The following is a 21,622-nucleotide window of genomic DNA, read 5'->3' on the forward strand; positions in this document are numbered from 1 at the left end:
CTGGCTGCATGCATTTGGGGCAGACCACTCTCAGCCTGTTAGTGGCACTAACACAATACCAGAAACACTACTGAGCCCAGAAACACTACTGAGCCTGAGAGGGCCATACCAACACAAGAGAACAAAAGTATCAAGTCACTGCTCTGCTATACTGAGTATGGACCACCATACAAATAATGTTTGGTTAGCAGTGGTCCAGTGCTAAGAAACTAAGGAACTGAACCTAGATGATGAGGCCTAACCAAGTGGCCTGTGACTGTAAGTGTTTCTAATAAAGTGGTGAGTGATAGTGGTACATCTACATTTCAACATTTTATCTTTTGCTTTGCTCTATCAAGTGTAATCATGTCCAAAGACAGTAGAAGTCACAAAATAAAATGCATGATGACAAAAAATAAAACACACTTCAAACTATAATTAGACAACAAAACGTTGTCAAGGGAGCTTCATTTCAGTTTTGAAACTTTTTAAGAGCCAATTAATATATAACTAATTGAAATATCTTTCCCGTAAATAATAATTAAAAGGAATTGTCCTAATTTAACTGAATTGTAAATTCCCAAAGGCATTTTGTCCAAAAATTATACATTATTTAGACATTACTCCTATTAATAAAACAAACACTCCGCTACTCTTAGGTTACTCCTTTTTCCCCGAAGACATTCTTGCTGAGGCGTAGACTAATAAACCCTCCCTCGATAGAATATTCGTAATAAACCCTCCCTTGATAGAATATTCATAATAAAGCCTCCATCGATAGAATATTCATTGTATTCATGCAATAAAGGAACATCATCAGCTGTCGGTTTCTGGACGCAGTACCTTGACTTACAAGATGCGCACAACATGCGTACCGCAACGAAGAAACACGGAGTGCTCAAACAGATCCGATGATAAGTACTCTTAACAGCGTAAGGCCAAATAGGAGAGAATATGAAATTACCTTATGAGAAAAATATTGCAGAGTTAATATACGTAAGGTAGGCTGTCACTCAGATGAACTTTTCGACAAATGTTCTAATTGAATTTCTAACTTTCTATTTTGCATTAATAATTTACTGTCAAATTTGTGCACGCTTGGACATTTAAAATATTTAGAAATATTTAGAAGGAAAAAAAAACACTTTAAAATCTCAAATTGTTTAATTACGTATTTATGCCCACATATGCCAGTTTTCTTTCAGAAATGACTGCAACAGGGGATGCTTGTTGTTCTCCGTGTTAGCAACGCACGCCGTAGACTTGTGAGAGCGACTGTAGAAGAAGCTCCCTCCGCCTCCCGCCTCCCGGAGGAAGTGTACCGCGCTCGCGCGCTCCGCAGCTTCCCAGTCCGTCCGTCGGTCCGTCGAAGCGCCTCGCGAGCGGTCGCGGTGGATCCCCGCCCTGAGCGTCGTGAACTCCGGGAGCCGTGTTCGGGGGCTCGGCGCATGGCCGTCAGAATTCGTTTTCTTTTTATCATAGAGGTTGCCTAATATTTCGTAAAAATTCCGCGAAAAACGAGAAGACGGTTTACCCCAACCTCTAGGACTTTATTTCATGTGAGTAGCCGTGGCGGCTGGCTGGCTAGCTGACGGCTAGCTAGCTGTGAAACACGGGTCCGTTTTCATATCTTTAGAGCGAATCTCACTGAAATGAAGATCCGTAGCTCGCCTGAGCAGCTCGTTTTCGAAGTGTGGGTACACTCTCAGACTGTGTCGTTTAGCTGGCTCGCTATCCGAATACACACAGGCTGGAGATTTGGCGAGATTGTTAGCTAAGGTTGCTAGGTTGGCTAGCTTAGCCCAGAGTTCACTTATCCTTTCAAGCTGAAAAGCTAACCTACGTAGTTAACCCGAGTTAGGTTAGTACGGTTAGCTTGACCGCACTTGACTAGGTTAGCTGACGCCAGCTGTATAGCTACTTATCTACCAGCACACTAACCCAATACTGCAAACTAATACGGTAGCTAGCTGCTTCTGTGCTTAGTTAGCTACAGTACGTTAGCCAACAGTCGGTCATTTCCTTCGTAAATGAGCGAAGCTTGTATTCTACGTTGCTGGCTAGCTGGATTGAAGTGCTGGCGTATGTCATTTGAAGGGTTCATTAATTTGGCGGATTTAGTGCTAGCTAGTTATTCATATCCGGACCGCACACCAGTTGGTGCCTTTAAAAATAGCTGGCTAGCTAATGCTTGCCAACATCACTGTGAATTATCACTGAATTGTACCGTGGTTGATTTCTTTTCAGTCTCTAGAAAGCCTTTTACACGTACTGCATTTCACCACGTTTAATTTAACGGTAGTTATTTAATAGCTAAATCTAGCTGTAACTGGTCGCGTGGGGTTGTCAAAAATGTTTGATTTAAATGGCTGGCTCGCTAGGTAGCTAAATAGCTTTTCATATCATTGTGTACTTTGCTGTGTTATGTCTTGCGAATAGGTTTGATTTTTAAACTCTCGTTATGCCGTGAAATTTGTAACACGTTCTGTTTATCCCAGGTGTCTGTGAACTATCAGAACAACTTAGGAGCGTCTATCTACCGTGAGCAGTTTGACTTCAACGCTGAGCCTCCTTGGGATCCTAGCTGATAACAGGAGGGGTCCATTTTTGACCTGTCTGTAAGTTCAATAGATGACCTAGCTGAAATTGTTGAGTGGTGCTTAAAGATGTTCCACTGACAGTCCAAATGGACCATTGACCAGGATCTCTTTAGACAAAATATTTGTTAGTTAAGGGATGGCCAGTATTTATTTTTAGGTTAATAGTTTTCAGTTGTGTACAATGCTTTATATAAACACTGGTGCTATTGCAGCTGTACATTTTATTTTTATTTTTTATATGTGAAGTTGACATCTCTGACCTTCTCTGGCTCACAGCTAATGTGTGGAGGCAGTAAAAACAATCAGCACTTTTTCTGGAACAAAAGTGTGTAACCCCAGGTCAAGGAGCACTGCACAGTTTTGTGCTGTTTCTGCTCTTGCATGCGTGGTTCAACTCATCAGCTAATTATTAAACCCTTTATGGGATCGCTTGGGTGTGTTGAAGCTGTGAAAATATATGGCCCTTCCCATGTGATGTGTTGCATGTTGTTTTGCCAGCAGCCGTAGTGATCGTACCATCAAAGAGACTTTTCAGTAGGATTAATAACTTTAGTAGCTTTCAACATGAAGTCACTCAAAAGGTGGCTTCCAGACCACAAATATTACAGCTCACATATACTTAACTTTTTACTTAAGAATTTTGTTGACTAATTTTTATTCAATAACCCACATGGCAGTGCTGGTATGCTACTGTCATGTATTCTCTGAATGGAGACAGACTGTGCTGTTTATTCTGGCTGCTGATGTCCCAGAACGTGCACTGTCTAAATGTTGCTTGGTTTAAGTGACACGTCCTCATGTGTGCGAGCTAACTGCTGGTTTGTTTTCTTTCCCTGTTTTGCAGTGGCTATCACTAGGACCCAGGAGTGGTGAGCGTGCTGCTAAATAGGTGACCTGCTTTATGCCTGCGCTGAACTGGGCTTGTGGATGACGATGAAGGTGATGCTGGATGAACTGCACTATTCTGTCGAACTGCTGGAAGGAGATACTGCTCTCCGAGACGTGATCAGCAAGCATATTGGTGACCAAACACTCGTAAGTCTGGCAGGGCAGTGCCAGGCGATGAGTTCCTCTTGGAGTCGTTGTCAGTTTTAAACAGCTATGGCTTTATTTTTCTCTATTCATACCCATGGGCAGCCTGCTAACTACGACAATCTAAAAAAAATGAAATGTGCTGAAAAGCTTATTTTAAACCCCTGATTGACCCAAACTGTTCTGTCTGTGATTCAAACTGATTTCCCCACTTAATTAAAATGTCCATGTTGCCATCTATGTGCAGCATATAGCTAACGGTGTTATCTCCCCTTCAGACTCAGAAAAATGCATTCTTCGTGGCTGACCTGGGGGCCATCATTTGGCAGCAGATCCGCTGGAGAACTCACATGGACCAGGTTCGGCCGTTCTACACCGTTAAGTGCAACAGCAGTCCTGTGGTTGTCGAGATCCTGGCTGCGCTGGGAACAGGCTTCGTTTGCTCCAGCAAGGTAACCAATGAGATGCCATTGTGTTCTTTAGTGAGGCACCTAACCTCCAGTTGGTCAAGTCAGGCCAGCCTTGTAGATAGTTAAGTTGTTGTGGATAAAAACAGTTAGAGGAATGACATGATGTATTCCATTTTGCAGTTTTAAATTCCGGCTTTTCCAGGTTTTGATTTAAAATGGTTTCCTAAAATGGAAACAGCAATAGCCCTTATTTATGCTTGCTGTAGGCAAACAGCCCTGATCCTGTCCCACCCTCTGCATGCCTCTTTTCACAGCATGAGCTGGAGTTGGTGAAGGGCTTTGGAGTCCCACCCCAGGATATCATCCTGGGTGGGGTATGCAAGCAGCTCTCGCACGTCAAACACGCGGCCAGGCAGGGCATCCAGCTTCTGATGTGTGACAGCGAAGCAGAGCTGCGCAAGATTGCCCGCTGTCATCCGAAAGCCAAGTGAGGGCTCCTGCTTGCGCCATTCTTGGCTATTAAAGCAGATCTCCACGTGAAATTGCGAGCAAATCAAGCTAGTTATAAAGGGAGGCTGATGGAAATGTGATGGTGTCATGCATCCTGGTTCTGGTTTGTTTTAGTTAATTAAACTTTTGCCCAGCAGATGGCACTGTAATCTTAATGTCACCAGAGGCCATTATCTGGGAGGAGTGGGTGTGCAGTTATACTCCTTGTACACAAGTATGCAATACAAACTTGCTTCGTCCTGATTTTGTGTGTGTGTTTTTATTGAATTAGGCTGCTGCTGCACGTGTCCTCCACAGGAGCGTGCTGTGAGCGGGAGCAGACGGCCATGCAGTTTGGCTGCACGCTGAAGGAGTGCAGGCACTTGCTCGAGGGCGCTAAAGAGCTCGGCCTGCAGGTTGCTGGCATCAAGTGAGCCCCCATCCCTGCTAATCCTCACTACCCTTCATTCATGACCTAATGTCATCCCTTATAGATGTACTGACTCTGTTGTTCCAGGTTTCATGTCCCCTGTTGCTGTGCTGATCACCAGGCCATCAGTCATGCAGTGTCAGATGCCCGTTGCGTGTTTGACATGGGGGTGAGTCAGCAGTAGTTTTTTTTTAATGCTCTTGGTAGTTTGTATTTATATTTTGTGTACTGTCAATGTTTCAGGAGAACAGTTTGTGTATGTTTAGCCCAGTCTTATTTTATACTTGTAAAAATGGAGCGTAGACATATGAGCTTGAATGACACTCCCCAGTATAAATAAAGGCAATAAAAGCATGTAATTTTAACTTAGGAGGAGCATGGATTTGTCATGAATATTCTGGACATTGGAGGAGGCTTTGATGGAACGGAGAGTCAATTGGAAAAGGTTAGTATTCAATTAAAACCTCTTTGGCCACTGGGAGGCATAGTTGTGCCATCCCGCTGGCTTATAAGAAACTCAACAATTACTAGTATTTTGATTGCTTTTAAAAAGTTTTCATAAGTGCTTGTGACTCAGTGGCTCAGAGCTGCAGCACCATCTGTTGGGCAAGGGGGGGGGCGTGTCCTATAAATCCTACGATTTAAAGAGTTGTTTTCCCCCTTTTCAGTTTTGAGTTTCTTCCTGATGTTGCGGGTTGTTTTCTGCTGCAGGTGACGAGGGCGCTGAAACCTATACTGGATGTGTACTTTCCCCCGTCGACAGGCGTGGCGGTGATCGCCGAGCCCGGGGCGTACTATGTCTCCGCTGCTTTCTCACTGGCTGTGAGCGTCACGTCAAAGAAAACCATGGCACGGGACGCAGGCTGCTGCCCGCGCGGTCAGCACCACTCCAGCTGCATCTTTCTTTCTACTCCTGCGGTCCTAGACCCTTCTAGAAAATGTGCTAACCTCATACGGGAAATGCTAAGAGTGTGTGACTGTCTGTGTGTGTTTTGGGGGGGTGTGTGTGTGTGTGCTTTGTCCTCAGGTGTGCTGTCTGGAAACGATGAACCAGAGTTTCTTTACTGTATGAATGATGGGGTGTTTGGTTCGTTTGCATATAAGCTGTTGGAGGAATCTGTTCCGGTTCCAGTTCTCCACAAGGTAAAGGCCTTTAAATCTTCCAGTGATTAACTTGGGATGAACTTCCATATTTCAGCTTTAGCTGTAAGTGTAGTTTTTGCACAGCTGTGTAAGGAAATGGCTTCCAGCGAGTAACTGCCTCCGATCGTGTCCCGTTGTAGGAGGTATCTGTGGAGGAGCCTGTGTTCTCCAGCAGTCTGTGGGGGCCCTCGAGTGACATCTTGGACCAGGTTGTGGAGCACTGTCTCCTCCCGGAGCTCTCCGTGGGGGACTGGCTAGTGTTCAGCCATGCTGGGGCCAGCTGCCTCAGGCCCACAGGCATGCATACAGACCGGTCCAGTGCACCTGTGCATTATGTTATCTCCACACGAGACTGGTACAGCCACAGTTTTTCATTGTTTGACAACATTTTTTGCAAATATCTTCAGTTTGTCCCTATAATTTCTGTTGTAAGAAGTAACTGAAATAGTTGATTAATTTTAAAAGTACAGCATTTCACATTGCATAATGAATCTGCATAGTTAATGCATAACTTGACAGATCTTAGAAATGTATGCATAGTAAAGGCTCATGGCACACACTGACTTAAATCTTATAAAGTGTCACTAAGTGACTTCATTTAATATTGCAGTTTTGGTCTTTGAATTTTGCAGGTACGAGATTCAGAGCAGCGGCGTCACATTGGACACCACCATGAAGAACTTCTCACTGGTCCCCTGGTGCCTGCAGCCTGGCTTGACTGAGACATCGATTTCGACTCCAGCATAGTGTCACACTGGCTCTGAGATTAATTTAGGGGAATCTTCAGTTAAACTCTTAAGTTTAGCAGAGTGAGCACAAATGGAGGCAGGATTTCAAGAAAGTGTTAGTGGATCAACAACAAACTCATTTAATGTTACATAAATTCTACCACATACATGATGGGAGTTGGTTATTTTGGGGGCCTCAGTTATTAGTGTTTACACACCTAGAGTCCAATTTATTCAATTGTCTAAATGTATACGACTATCGTATATGTAAGAATCTTTCCTGTTAATAATTCCTGTTTGCACCCCAGTTATTTATTCAACATGAAGCCTTATTCCATTTTGGCTGTCATGCTTTTTAAGAGTTGTACATTTTGTGGTGGCATTGTTAAAAGCAGTGAACTACTTGGTGGGTATTCTGTGTCAAACCATGAAGTCAGGTTTTTATCCTGTATTCTGGAGGGCACCAGTAGATGGCAGTGCAGCTGAGAAATCAGTTTCAGGGCTTTGGGAGAATTATTTGAATCAACTGTTTTCTGAGGAGCTTTGCTTAAGATACTTTCTTCCTTTCTTTATATAGGAGCTCTTTTGGGTGAGATGTAGAAGCTAGTGTATTGTGAGCACTAAACCATTGCAAAATTCTTAAGTTGTGCTATAATTGCAAAAACGAATTGCTTTGGCATGTAGTCAAGAGTCCTGCTTTCTAAGTGCAACGTTGTGGTTCACTTATTGTAGGATGAAATATGCATGTGCAAACGAAGTGTAGCAAAGAATGTTTTAAATTGTATTCTGAAAGTGCTGTTGGTAGACGTGACCTGCTATGTAAACAGGTGCCATTGATGCTCCTCAAAGAAAGCTGTCTGTTAAATGCTGTTTAACTAACCCAAACCTTCTGAAACTGGTAAAAGAAAGTAACACATTTTACATAAGAGATGCGATGAGATTTCTTCATGCTGAAAGTGAATAACCGAATGGATGTGACCAGGCCTCCGTAGCATTTGTTGGTCCTTGGTCTGCTGCCTGTTTGGCGGTATTCATCAGTAAATGAGTGCGCTTGTGTCTGCATGCTGGTTGCTTTGCCTTAATTGAGCTGGCTGCAGTTCAGCAGGGCTGTTGGCAATGCATCATCTCATTGCTTAACTGGAAGTGATGATGCTTAAAGGGACTCATGTCAAAGCAGTTTACACATGATCTTTTAATCGATGCTCTTGCCTGTAGCATCCATAAAACAAGGCGAGATTCGACATTAGCTCAGTTCATTTTCCTGATAAGCAATGCTCCTTTAGCCTGTGGTAACAATTTTGGTTGTAAATATTTTATTCTTAATTAAAAGCTGTAAACAGACACTCCGTTATTAAAAAGCAACAATTAGAGACTGTACAAAAGAGAATAATAAACAACTTGGAAGTAAAAAAAATTTTTGGTCAGTCTTATTTAGAAAAGTTTCTTGTCTTTTTTAATGCTTAAAGTCCTCTTGTTAAAACCTCAACTGAAATTGATATATTAGACCTAACTTATTTTTCATGTACATTAGAACAGTGCAAACTGTTATCACTTTAGCAAATAAATGCACTCACTGAATATTAACAGTCGCTAAAGCATTTGGAGCCTTAATCCTTTGGTTGAAGTAATATGGGTTCCTGATGGTTTTGAATGTAACTAAACATAATTTTCTGTCCTGGCTGGATTTGTCATAAAACCTTTTGCTACAATTTGCATTCAAGAAGCAAGCAAGCAAGTAAACCTGATGATAACGAGATTCAAATATTTACTTGTGAAGTCTCTTAGTAGTCTGAGAGAGTCATAAATTTCTAAGACAGTGCTGCTCAAATCTAGTCCTTAAAACCCACATACTGTCCTGTTTGCTCCCTCCTTCATGATGGTTGGTGCAACAGATGGCTCATGTTTCTCCAACACCTGACATTAAGGTAAGTGCCAAATCCACAGCACCTGACCTTAGGTCTTCCGTGACCCTTAACTCCCAGCCTTGGGGCACAGGGTCGCAAGAACGGGACTCCTGGCACTGGTGGCACGGAGTCGGCCCACCTCGGACTGCCACATCGGAGCCCTCCTGAGGTGACGCCGGGCATGCTTAGTCAGGTGGTCACTGCGGCTAAAGTTGGCGTGGCACACGGGGCAGGTGAAATGTTTCTCTCCTGTGTGAGCACGCCGATGGCGGGACAGTTCATCGGAGCGGGAGAAACGTCTCTCACAACCTTCCCATCGGCACCAAAATGGCTTCTCACCTGCATTAAGAAGTTAACAGAGCTTAACATAAAGGAAGCACACGTAAACATTAAGGGAATTTTCACAGGGGCCCACACTCGGTGCTGAATCCTTGATGGCCAGACTTTCCTCTCTAGCTAGGAATGAGGCTCAATGTTACAGTGGCCGAACAGTTGAACTAATTCCTCAGAGGATGCAAAATACCTGCTCTGTGTTTGGATTAAAGCCAAAGATTGATTGTCAGGGCCAGAAGGATTGGACTTTTACTCAAAAGGTCTTTCAAAAGAAACCTCCACTGACATTATAAATATAGCTTAGTCACTGTCCTCAAAGGAAAGATTATTCTCCATAGAATAACCCTTGTCCTACATTAAAATCCACTGTAAACCTTTCATCTAGGCTGATTAAAATTTGTTGACAGAGGTTTGTAAGTTCGGGTTCAAAAATTGAGCCCTGCTGTAATTTTGTATTTAGTGAATAATGATAAGAAACAAATCAAGAGCAACAGTTTGAGCTGGATATTTACATTCTAATACTTTCTGTCTCTACTTTTATAAATCCTAGGTTGTCTATTAGTGTGAATCTGGCAAACTTTCACATGGTGTTTTTTAACACCATGGATGTACTATTGTTCTAATGGAATGCTCTGTTATATTGCAACCATCTCTCTATTTACCATGTATTGTTGATTACATGATTACACAATCATCTTGACACCTTTCCTGTACTTGGAAAAAAAAAGTGTAATAGTAGTGATCGAAACAAATGTGATGGGTAGACATTAGTATAAAAAAACACTGTTTTTTAATGTACTTAATTGATTAGTGAACCCAATTACAGAAAAATGGGTAAGAAATCAACATAACCAAACTATAAATGAGAATCCTCCTATGGCTTCTCTCACCTGTGTGGATCCGCAAGTGTGCACGGAGATGGGAGCTTTTAAAATAGGTCTTCCCACAGTTAGGGTGGGTGCAGACATGACAGCGGACCCGCGTCAGGTCAGGCACTGGCTTGATCTGTGGCAACGTGGGGCCATGGTCTGGCGCAGGAGCGATAGCAGTGAACTTTGACCCACCAGAGGCTACCACCATAGACTGCGGGGGGACCAGCACTAGGACGGCTTCTGTGGGAGCCTGACAGGCCACAACAGCGGTGGCAGAAACTGGACTCCCGACCGAAACGGCCGATTGTGGACAGGCATCTGGTGGATTAGCTGCGGGTGGAGGTGGACTGTTGAGCAGGGAGCCAGCAGGTGGTGGTAAAGCAAGGATCTGGAACGTTGTTACTGATAGCACGCTTGCATGAGAAAAAGTAGAGAGTATTCCAATAGGGGCGGGGAGAGTTAGAGGGGGTGGGACCTGGGGAGGAGTCAGAAAGATAGGCAAGCCAGAGCCCAGAAGATTTACCCCTGGGTCCGTGCTAGATACAAAACCAGAGCAGCTCTGGGCAGGGCTGGGTGGGCTGGATCCATTCTCCGTCTCTCTCTCAACAGCAAGATAGCGCAAGGGATCGGACGTGTGACGGATCACACTGGTGGCTCTGCCCTTTGTCTGTGGTGGGTGGGGTGAGGCAGTGTAAGCCACGCCTCCCAACATGTCTCTCTGAGCCACTTCAGCAGCTTGAGGGCTATAAGGTGGGGTCATGCAACGTAATGTCTGAAGAGAAGAAAGATGGATGTCATGACTCCAGAACAATTTTCCACTGTCACATGTAATTGTCAAAACCATTCTTTGTAACTGCTGAAACTGATAAAACTGTTCTTTGCTTAGACCGCTGTGCTGTCAGAATGGAAAAATGTGTCACTCACAAAAGCAGACTCATGGATGTCTGCTAGCGCTTTGCGAACAGAATCTCCTTCACTGGAGTCTGAAGAGGGTGTCAAGAGTTCAGTGTGCCAGAAATGTCCATCCTTCTTGCTATCTGTCATAGAAGTGAGGGTTTCTATCACCTGCAGGTTGCTTGTGGCTGCAGAAGGACCACTCGCGGTCTGGTTACTTTCAAGCAGAGCCTCACCTGGCAGGTCCTGTTATAAAAGATATATTAAATACAAACAAGAGAAGATAAAATTTTATAAGATAATATTTTATTGATCCCCTCAAGGATATTTGACTTGTTGCAACAGTACAAGAGTGGGAAGAAGAATGGTACAAAAAACAGAACTTTTAAAAACAGAAAAAAACAAACAAACGCAGTCGAATATATACAGTATAGAGAGACCCACGTGTGCTTTATGAGATTTCACCGGATAAACTTTTGAGATGAACTTAATCTACGTGATATGCGTAAAACTATTCTGTTCTAATCTATTTTTGACGTTTATCAATATCTAGAAAAAATATGATTGGTACCTAATCATTATCAAAGAAAGCACAATAGGTATAATGCACAGCGGAAAATCCTTGAATATTCAGGTTTTAAAAAGTCAATCACTTAATGTAATATCTGTTACTATTTACCGGCGACCAATGGAAACAATGCTATGTGAAGAGTCGTCCCGTCCCAAACGGGAGGGTAGCTGCTACTTCGGTGGGAGCAGGGATGAAGCACAGACTCACCCTTCAAATCATTTTGAACACCGCAGCGATCTGACATAGGTAAGATCATTTGCGAGCATGAAACCTTGTTTTAAATAGACGAATGAACCAGTAGTACTATTGCCCAATTGTGTAGCTAAATAACAATAATGCATAATTGAAAAAAGAAGCAAACAGTTTTAGAATACCAAATGCTGACAGACTACTTACGTTATTTGCAGATGAAACACGATGCAATTTACCCATGTTTTAACACTATGGTGTATGGACATTAATTAGTATTTCTAAGTCTGGCCGGTTTTACTTCTGTCGTGTTATCACTCATTCAACTCTTTCTGGCGTCGGAGGCATGGGTGTGCATGAATCCACGTGCAGGCCAATGGTGAGTAAAGGTGTGTGGAGCCTCCGGCCAATGCGGAGAGAATCCACGCGTGATCAAAGGCTGATTCGTGTCGTGAAATCAGCATGGCACACAGCGTCGCCTTCTTGGCACGTAAACGCGATTACACCCGAGCCTGAAAATCCCAGCAATTACTTGACACTTGATGATCTTGCCATGGATTTTCTGAGTGCTATCATGTCTTGTATGTTGGAAAGCCTCGAATAACCGCATGAGTCTCCCCGTTTACAATAAGTTTTATTGTTGCATAGATAAAAACGCACCTCAGTGGTAGTGCATATGGGATGCAAAAGGACAGTGACTGATTTATGCATCAGAAACCAGTCCATCAAATATCATTCTTGTATGTTCTCTTTCAGTCTATCTTACTTTTATACATTAATACCAAACCATCTTGACTTGGTTTTGTGTTACAGGAATCTAAGACTACTCGTGCAGCATCTGTGAGTGGAGAAACGACATTGAATTTTCATACCAAGATTGACTTTGTTGGAAGGACAATTTAAGATGGCAGTAACAAGAATTTACCTCAAGTGCCTTGCTCATCTTACTTTACTGTTACAGTTGTTTGGGGGCCAAGCCTCCTACTTTATGGTCTACAAATCATCTGGTTCAAATGTTAATAAAGACCGAGACTAATACCTAGGACCCATGATGATTTGATTATAGTTAACAAGAAAGCTTGCATATGGTTGTTTATATGCACTCCACTTAATTCATATATGTGCTCACCACACTAGATATCTCTCTAGCATTTGGAAAATGGACTGGTCATTTTCGAGTGTGTGTTCAGAATGTACTAGTATAAATATTAATACTGAGTGAACAATATTGCGGTGAGTTATTTTTGGGTTCTCCTAGGCCGGTAGCCAGTAGTCACCACTCCTAAAGTGATCATATTACTAAAGCAGGCAAACCTAATGCTGATACTCTCTGAGTTATCAAGTTGGCGTAGATAGATTTGAGGGTGAAATCAGAGGACGGACTTTCGGTTTGACCTGAGGTTTAAAACCCTGCATTTTCAACCCTTTCCAGCTCTGGGAAGAGTTAAGTTGTCCCACACTACACACCATGTACTGTTCCCCCTCCTTTATGTTGAAAGGCCTAAAATGAGGTTATATGCTCTACTTATTTTTAGCTTTCTGACTCATTCTGTGTAGATTCTCGGGAAACACACAAAGTGCAATGAACTCAAGGAGATCAATGGCATGTTAGAACAGGTTTGTTGTTCTAACTATGCTATGTATTTGCATACAGAATTAATCTTTAACCATTCAAGCTAGAAATACTATTTTTATCACTATATTTATTCTGGCTCAAGTCCTAGAAAGTGCAGAGGTGATTTCAAAGAACTGCCTAATGAAAATATTCTGATTAATCTTTCTTAAGGTTTTGCCTCTATAAATGGATTTAACAAAGAAGGGTAAGGGTTACCAGTGGCATGGTAGAATTAAGATCCTCTTCAGTGGGATAGGGAGTGTTTGGTATAATACTCACTCCACCACATGAAGATGATCTTTGTGTTACAATGCTTTTGGGAAATGCAACCCAGTTCTGTTTCATTTCAGAACTGTATAGTTTTCTAGAAACAGTATATTTAATGTTTATATTATTTTCCCAGAACCAGTCAAACGTTTGAACACAGCTATTCTTTGTTTATTTTTTGCTATTTTCTACCTTTCAAAAAACAGGGAAGGTATCAAACTGATTAAATAACACAAATAAAAATAACACAAATAAACAAATATCGACTATCTTAGATTTTAGATTCTTTGAAGTAACTGTCCTGTACTTTGATGACGTCTTTGCATGCTCTTGGTGTTCTCTTAACCAGCTTCATGAGGCACCACCTATGATGCTTTTCCATTAGTCTTGAAGACATTCTCACATATGCAGAACACTTGTAGGGTCAGGAAATAAAGTTCTCAAAGAAAGCTATTTGGATCCTAAATTCTCTCTCTCTCTCTCTCTCTCTCTCTCTCTCTCTCTCTCTCTCTCTCTCTCTCTCTCACTCACTCTCTCTCTCTCTCTCTCTCTCTGTGTGTGTGTGTGTGTGTGTGTGTGTGTGTGTTTGAAAATGAATTCATATATAGGCCAATTCATATATATAGTTACCTTTCCTAAATGTTATTTATTTTAAAAACAAACTTAAGCATGATCCATTAGATTAAAATGCCTTTAGTACTATTAAAAACACCCATTCAGTCAGGCGTGTCCAAACTTGTGACTGGTACTGCATACTGCAGTAAATGACTGCAATGGTGGTGAAATACAAGCCCGCGACCTCAGAATCGATGCGTTCCTTTCAGTACATGATTGCCCCCTATTGGTCATTGCAATGTTCACATTTGCCACTTGGTGGTATTTCCGTGTCTATGGACACTTTATTCACACAAATGTTGAAGTGCATTATTATTACATTATATCTATGATATATTCTCATAGATTCTTGAAAATTCACCCATGCATTATTTTCCAATCACAACTATTCAAGTATGAGCTGGTATATTTAGCTGCTTTGATTCTGTGGTTCTTTAAGATTGCAAATATAAACAAATCATGCAATCTACAATTATAAACAGGCTGCATTTGACCTTTGACAAAGGCAGAGTATATAGCTTAATTTTGATGTTCTGATATCCCTGCCTACCTTTGACAGTTATTGTTATTCTCCATAGATCATTCCAAAAAGTGTCTTTATCTGTGAATATTCTTACAAAAGAGCTTTAGTTGGTATTTCAGATGAGTAGCAGTTGTCATATTCAGTCAAATTACTGTGAGAGTCCTTTTAGAGTATATAAGCTACATTTCAGTTGAAAGCACATAAAAAGTCATTCCACCCCCTAACAGCAGCACTGATGTTGGGGAAAATGGAGCATAAGGCAAAATCCTGCCCTCTTAGATGGATTCCTGCACCAAACGTCTCCACTCTCTTCCAGTCCTGCATCCATGCAAATGTTTTGTAACTCAGCTGCAGTATGCCATCACATTACTTTCACATGCACATCAAACAGTTTGTGTGGGTTTTGCTGGAAAAGAGGTGTTGAAATTTTTGCTCTGTTATTTTGGCCAGAAGCAATAAATTGCATACAGTTTCTCCCTATAACCATATAAGGATATAGTTATGTGCTTTTTTCCTGGTTTTGTCTACTCCGTAACAATTGGATTATACAATTAGGTCATGTGAAACCACCTGCGGGAGGCTTTAAATTATAACCCTGTCATGCTTTTTTGACAGTCTGCAGTTCATACTGGAATATGTCTAAAGACCATACTGCATTGAGATATCTGGATCTAAAAGACCGGATAGCAGGAGCTTGACCAATGAACGCCCACACTCTGCATTTACACTGTTCTTGCAGCGCTTAAATAGAGTGTTGCTGGAAGATGTATCATTGCAGGCTATTATACCCATGAGCCTAGAGCTTAATTATGGATCATCTCCAGCAGCAGGGCTTGTTTTATCTGAACATGTAACAACTAGAAACAATATACCAATAAAATATTATTCAGTGTGCAATTGTTAACACCTTAACACCTACTTCTAAACTTAACCATCCACACCCTACACACAGCTTGGTCCATTCCTTCCCTTTGCCTTAACAACCAAACCATGCCCATAACTTGTGTGTATGCCTGACTTTACTGTTTTATAGTTTGCTAAACCTGTCCCTAACAATCCATGGACATGGGAACTCTAGCCAATATCATGAAGGAAAAATGGCGAATCTTTTATAAAGAGTGGAACACTCTTTAAGTAGTAGTTGAATTGGGAATATTATTGGTACTATCATTAGTAGTAAGCCAGAAATTAGCAGAAATTTGGACATAATAGAACTTAGTTGTTTCATATTCTTGATTGAATCCTAGTTTCATATCCCCCTGTTTTTTGTAAACATTTTATATTGTTGACTGTACCAGTCATTTACTTTATTATTTTTTAGTGTGTCAAACCTGCACAAATACTGAACAAGAGAAAATGCATAACAATGTATCCACAAACCCCAAAGAAAACCAATTTAGTAAACAAACAACAACAAAAAAAATGTACCTTTGCACAATTTGACTTAACTTTTGTAGATGTCTAGTGCCACATTCAGTTTTTTCAAAACTAACAATAGTCTACTCAAATGAGCAGATGGTCATTTGTTATCTTATTTTATTACATTTCTCCCATTAAAATTATTAATTTCTATTTCTTTCTGTATTATGTTATTTTTTTTAAATTTTTGTTTACATGAATGATATAGATTCATTTTAAACCTTTAGCACTGAAAGATTAAATCTATAGGCATGAAGAAGAAGTATGGTATGGCTTTTAGCTAAAAATGCTTAACTGTTCTTTTTGATAATTAATATTTTTACATTAATTAATGAGACAAGTTTTTCTTCAGTGCATGCAGTAAATGGTGCACACGGCAAAGACTATCCGTGGAGCCCTGAGTATCGAAACTGCTTCACCATACCGTATGAGACTATTCTCTTTGTTCTGAAATATGAGAGATGTGTTAGTGCCTTCTGAGGCTGGGTGCATATTACCCATCCTCCAGCTATGTCAAGTGACATCTTTATAGATGTAAGTAGTTATCTATAGCTTTCTTCATGAATTTTCATTCGTGAAATGAAATGGTCAAATGAGCGAAGGACACGCTGTCATAATAAAGTATTTATAATATGGTCATAGGAATCCAAAATCCTAATATTTCGTTGTATACATTTCAAGAGACAACGTGCAATTCAATAGTCGAACACCAGAAAACCAAAATCCAAATACCCAACCCGTACAAGAATTGTGTTTTTCCTATATGCGTAAGAGCGTTTTTAACAACAGTGTCCTCGCAATGACAACACATGCTTGGCAGCGCTTCTTCTCATCCGCCTTTATGCTCGGGAGCCAATCCGCTTCGCCGTAACATGTTTTCCCGTTAAAGCCCGAGATCCAACCAGCATCCGCGTTACATCCTCGTTTGTCGACATACAACGAAGAAGCTTGGTAGAGTTAAGATGGCGGCATGTGGGTGAGGAGGTTGTATATCTCAGCTCTGGGTTTTTGTCTCGTAAAGAGGATCTGTAGTGAAATACACCCTTACACCTAATCAGTGGGAGACGACACCCAAATACTTGACACGTTTTGTCTTATTTTGGACTGAAACAATGACCTCTATACACTTCGTCGTTCACCCGTTGCCCGGGACCGAGGATCAGCTCAATGACAGGTATTTGTTGCGGGCGGGGGGAACAAGGCTTCAAATCAATATTTGTGCACGGGGTGTGGTAAAGACCCTTTTCCGCTATTTTAATAATTTGTGTTATCTCGTGTTGTCATTCGGCAGCGCTAATATTTGTCGAGTTGACTTCATTATCTACTAGCGAGGCCCAGCTTCTCCAGTCTGTCTCGATGTCGGCGCTAGACTTGGCTAACCCAGTCGCTTCCCCAACCGGATCGCTAAGCTAAAATAAGCTAAGCTAACTGGAATGGTTGGCCAACAGTCAAAGTTGAGATGGACAATGCGGATTGGGGGATGGGGAGAAAAGAGAGGGAACCTTTAAAAAAATATGTTCAGTTGTAAGTATTCTTAAGAAGTCAAGAAATGTAGATTTTGTTCGTTATATTAAATCTAATTTCGGCGATGTCGCCGTTGAGGCTGATCAATAAGCGGTTAAGAAATCTTGTGCTTAGAGTACCGACTTAGCTAACCTAGCTAGCTAGCAAAGTCTGTTTAGCTGGTAGCTCGCGCGGACCGATTAGCTGTAACGGCTACTCTAGCTACGCTAATTACGTTCTGTGCACGTTGTCGTACCATATGAAGGCGTTCGCCTCCCCTGACGGCTTTGTGCAACTCCTTATCCATGTCCCTAATTCATATAACTTGGCTAACGAGCTAGTTTGACTAGTTAATCAGGCAGTTTTGTAAATTAGTTAAGAGTTGATCCATTCACCCCCCCTCCCCCCCAACTCACGGCGAAATGCCAGTGGCCTTTGGTTAAAGTTTATATTTGGTTCAGCCATTTATTTTTCGTGTCGTTTTGTATCATCTTTGGCTACGAATCTTTTGTCCTTGCTATTTGAAATTAATGTTATTGCGTAAATGCAGTGCTTTTAAGAACCGCGTTTAATTTATAGTGATTTTACGAGGTATAAGATGACGGTGTAGTTGGACGTTGTCGCTACTGGTGTACTAGCTAGCTAACCCTAGCTAGGTTAGCTAACCTAGTTAAGAGCCAGTGCTAAATTATGTAGCTAAAGGATGTTCTGATTCTTAGCTAATTGATTTCTCGACTCGTTTGAAAAGTGACAGTTTATGGCTGATTAATTAATTAATGATCTAAACAATAGTGACAATAGTTACGTTGATGCCTGCTCTAGGGTTACAACTAACTAATTTTCAGCGGAGGAAAGCCGTTACTATTAATGTAGCTAGCTAAGTTATTTTGATTATCGGAACTTCAGGGCGGTTTTCACCTATGCCAGCGAAAACGTAGCTACAATGTTCTAGCTACATATCTGATTTTTGTATAAGACAGCTTTCGTTATGTTGCTAGTAGTGACAGTGAAGTTACGAATCTTAATTGCTAACGAGTCAAACGCGCCAACTTTCTCATTAATACACGAGCGTGTATGTATGAACGTTTGGGTCATATTAGGAACATTAGGTTAGCCCCACTTATTCCATTTTAAGATTTTTATGGGAAACTCTTTGGAGTTCATTTATTGGTATTCTGCAATTAGCGTCTTGATCACATTTTAATTACAAAAGGATATGGGTTATGTTGTCAAAAGCCAATCAAAATATTGTAATGCTTTGTTGCAAGATGGTGTGACTATGTTAATCAGGAATATATATTTTATAATGTGCTTTGGGTTTATATCAGACCATATTTCTAAGTGACACTCAAAGTATTTGTTCACTGGTGTTGATTGAGTTGTCTCCTTTATTATCTTGTATGGAAGAGTGCCGTGGTTTTCTATGGCACTGTTGTCGCCGGAAATGAGGTTCTTTCCAGTCTCTGTGGCCCTTCATGTGCAGCTGTGAGATTCAGTGTGACATCAGCAGATTACACTGCTTGTGCAAGGCTATTTGTTGAATGTGGGCTACTCCCAGATGGTTCACTGCATAAAACAACTGTTTGCTTTGACATTACAATGTTCGATACAAGCTATTAATTCAGGGCCTCAGCCTAGCTGATGTGCCTGATAAATTTCAGATACTTTGCAGAGATGTAGCTTTGGAAACAGTCTCAAATTTTTAACTCGGTCTTTTCACACTGCAGCATTAGAACAGATTAGGAAGTTAAGAGAATTTAATAATTTGTTTTTGAAATTGATAAAGGCAGTTGTATTTTGAGTCATTGCTCAGGTGACATGTAGCAATATTTATTGCAACATGATGGCTTTTTTGTATTTGGATAGGTCTGTTATGTTAATTCTCATCTTCACCAGTTACCTTCTAAAATCACTACATTGAAGTCTAGTGTTGTTTGCATGTTCTGATTCCAACTTTACCTGCGCAGAGTGCTTCTTGGCATTGAATACTTCAAATCGATATTACTAATTCTCAATTTTCAGGATAGAATGAATGTTGTGCATGATTGTTTACAGACCCTCTCTGCCCCTGCACATCTGTGTGCGGTGATGTACGGGGGGTATTATTGCTGCAGAAGAGCTCGTTTAGCCCCTCTGAGGCTAATCAGCGGTGTTTCTCTGCCAGCTTGGCTGGTTTCTAAGGAGACCCATTGCTGAGTGTCTGTTTCATGAGCAGGGTGGGAGGCTTCCTTTCCCATGTGGGTCAGATGAGACTATGTTGAACACTGGCTGTGAAGCTCCAGTGTTGGGGAGAAGCACTTGAGAGGAACTCTTGCCCGAGTTTCTCTGAAATGGCAGCTCTGTCTAATGTTAACTTGTTTGATTACACTTGCTTAACATACTCAATTTTATGTGTGTTACTTTGCATTGCCTGTTTGTGCTTCAAGTTGATAAGGTATCAGGTAACACACACAGGAAGCCGCTGACGGCTGGTACTGAAACTGACTGATGGCTCTATTCAAGGGGAAATGGAATGTGTGCTGAGCTGCTTCTTGCTTATACCTCTCTGCTACCAGGATGTGTTGAGCTGGCTTGGTTGTGAGCAAGGACCCATCCAGGGTTCTGATTAGCAATGATAAGGCGGTCTAATTTTTGCCAGGCTGCATAGCAAGTGAGCCTCTTATTAGCAGACATTTTGTAATATGACACAGTCTGTTCATATTTAATCAAGACCTGTTTTGACTGAAGCCTAGTTTTGTATTCCTCCATTTTTCTAAACATCTGTATAAAATTTCCCTATTTGCTGAAACAGATGCTGCTGTCAGCTGAGATACTGAACATTTGCTAGCATAAGCCATCTAAGAAAATAATTATTTTTTGGTAGTTGTCCAGGGACATATTAACACATTTCTGTTACAAAACTTGCCCCAGTTATATTGTGTGCCAGTGTACAGCTGGCCATATGTTGTCATGTAAAATGAGTGTTGTATTTGCTGTTGGTGATAGAATTCTCAGATGATAACTGTTTATTAAAACTTGCAAAAATATGCAAGCATACCATATTCACAGTATTTAACAAGTGGTCGAATCCAGTTCAGTAATTCCACCAAAAGTGATGACCTGTTTCCAACAAATCATTTGATCATATATTGACATTGTGTTCTACTCATTTGCCATTCTGCATCACAAGTACCGTTATTCTCTTTAGTATGAGGTATTATAAAGGTTATGTTAAGATTGAAAATGGCCTAACTTTATCTTTGTAAATGTTGAAGAGAAATTTTGTTGGAAAGCTTTGCTTGGTGTTCCATTAGTGAGAGTGCATCAGAATGAAATGGGCCACTGGCCCAGTTAAACTCCGGTGAGCCACTAGTCTCTAACTTTGGGCAACAGCTTGGTGCTCTGGCTTAGTCTTACCATGTGCAGTAAACTACATAGCATCTTAACCACTGTAAACGACTGATTGTGTGTAGATGGAAACACCGTAACGTTAAAATGGCAGTGCACTGTTTTATGAGCTCAACTTATGAATTGTACTTGTTTGAACAGAAAATTATGTTCAAATTTATTATTGTTGGAGAGGCCTGGGATGCCTTTAAAATGTATTAAGATTGTTTTTCAATACCAATCTGTTTTGGTTGTTTCTAAAAAATGGTTCAATGTGTAATTCTTTCAACAGACTTCGTGAAGTATCTGAAAAACTCAACAAATACAACTGCAACAGGTAAGGGGGGGGGGGGGACATCAAACAGAAGCTTAGTGTTGACTGGTGGTGGTGTTTTTACCCTACCACAATGACACACATGCAGCATATTGGCATCTTGCACTCTTATGAACTATATGCTGAATCTGAGCAAACGGTTCACCTATTTTGCCACTTGAAACAGCATACATTTAAACACCCATTCATCCCATTAAGGTTGTACCATTGTGGCAGGATTTGCCCCAGCAGTACTGATATCACAGAAGGCAGCAATATGCAAATGTAAATAATCTTGTTAATAAACAGCAGGACAATCTATAACAGATCATTAAAACAGAATGTCACATCAAAGGTTTATAGTTTGTTTGAAATGTATTGCAAGGCCCACTGCAGTCAAAGTGTAGTAATAATTTCATATTGGATC

General features: G+C 41.1%; 3 protein-coding genes and 1 long non-coding RNA gene across 16 annotated transcripts in view; 3 read left to right on the top strand and 1 right to left on the bottom strand.

Moving 5' to 3' along the window:
• The first annotated feature begins 824 nt into the window (after nt 1-824).
• On the top strand, nt 825-8,225 carry azin1a (antizyme inhibitor 1a). Of its 3 annotated transcripts, none has more exons than XM_027014306.3 (12): nt 825-980; nt 2,478-2,597; nt 3,424-3,614; nt 3,890-4,063; nt 4,336-4,508; nt 4,803-4,940; nt 5,028-5,109; nt 5,311-5,385; nt 5,652-5,817; nt 5,968-6,083; nt 6,224-6,438; nt 6,716-8,225. In XM_027014306.3, the coding sequence occupies exons 3-12, from the start codon at nt 3,507-3,509 to the stop codon at nt 6,828-6,830; spliced, it is 1,362 nt and encodes a 453-aa protein (XP_026870107.1). In that variant the 5' UTR covers nt 825-980; nt 2,478-2,597; nt 3,424-3,506; the 3' UTR covers nt 6,831-8,225. The 3 variants fall into 3 exon arrangements, with proteins under 3 accessions (XP_026870107.1, XP_026870105.1, XP_026870108.1); XM_027014304.3 differs by lacking the exon at nt 825-980 and adding an exon at nt 1,114-1,538; XM_027014307.3 differs by lacking the exons at nt 825-980; nt 2,478-2,597 and adding an exon at nt 2,886-2,904.
• A 130-nt stretch (nt 8,226-8,355) lies between these two features.
• Nucleotides 8,356-11,874, bottom strand: klf10 (Kruppel like factor 10). The gene is made up of 4 exons (XM_027014322.3): nt 11,782-11,874; nt 10,845-11,060; nt 9,939-10,692; nt 8,356-9,054 (listed from the first exon to the last, which is right to left on the bottom strand). Exons 1-4 carry the CDS (start codon nt 11,815-11,817, stop codon nt 8,783-8,785), a joined length of 1,278 nt encoding a protein of 425 aa, XP_026870123.2. The 5' UTR covers nt 11,818-11,874; the 3' UTR covers nt 8,356-8,782.
• Nucleotides 10,606-13,849, top strand: LOC145659023 (uncharacterized). The gene is made up of 3 exons (XR_014124989.1): nt 10,606-10,747; nt 11,525-11,631; nt 12,388-13,849. It is a non-coding gene; the product is annotated as an uncharacterized LOC145659023 (long non-coding RNA).
• A 3,105-nt stretch (nt 13,850-16,954) lies between these two features.
• Nucleotides 16,955-21,622, top strand: part of ubr5 (ubiquitin protein ligase E3 component n-recognin 5) — a 36,736-nt gene continuing 32,068 nt past the window's right edge. For 8 of the 11 annotated variants that reach the window (XM_081719689.1, XM_081719708.1, XM_081719712.1 and 5 more), the window contains exons 1-2: nt 16,958-17,187; nt 21,175-21,219. In XM_081719689.1, coding sequence (XP_081575815.1) covers nt 17,126-17,187; nt 21,175-21,219 — 107 coding nt within the window. In that variant the 5' untranslated portion in view covers nt 16,958-17,125. Of the gene's footprint in view, nt 17,188-21,174; nt 21,220-21,622 lie in introns of all 11 variants that reach the window. The other 3 variants (XM_035526061.2, XM_035526067.2, XM_081719727.1) reach the window with 2 other exon arrangements.

The sequence above is a fragment of the Electrophorus electricus genome, chromosome 1, assembly GCF_041902795.1.
Source record: "Electrophorus electricus isolate QZ-2024a chromosome 1, ASM4190279v1, whole genome shotgun sequence".
In the NCBI taxonomy this organism is placed as follows: domain Eukaryota; kingdom Metazoa; phylum Chordata; class Actinopteri; order Gymnotiformes; family Gymnotidae; genus Electrophorus; species Electrophorus electricus.

Coding starts and splice junctions, on each gene's coding strand:
- azin1a (XM_027014306.3), top strand. CDS start 3,507: ATGACGATGAAGGTGATGCTGGATGAACTGCACTATTCTGTCGAACTG. Junction 5,818..5,967: donor CGCAGGCTGCTGCCCGCGCG/GTCAGCACCACT, acceptor CTTTGTCCTCAG/GTGTGCTGTCTGGAAACGAT. Junction 6,439..6,715: donor GTTATCTCCACACGAGACTG/GTACAGCCACAG, acceptor TGAATTTTGCAG/GTACGAGATTCAGAGCAGCG.
- klf10 (XM_027014322.3), bottom strand. CDS start 11,817: ATGGGTAAATTGCATCGTGTTTCATCTGCAAATAAC. Junction 11,061..11,781: donor GTGTTTCATCTGCAAATAAC/GTAAGTAGTCTG, acceptor CTTTTATAACAG/GACCTGCCAGGTGAGGCTCT. Junction 9,055..9,938: donor ACACTTGCGGATCCACACAG/GTGAGAGAAGCC, acceptor TTCTTAATGCAG/GTGAGAAGCCATTTTGGTGC.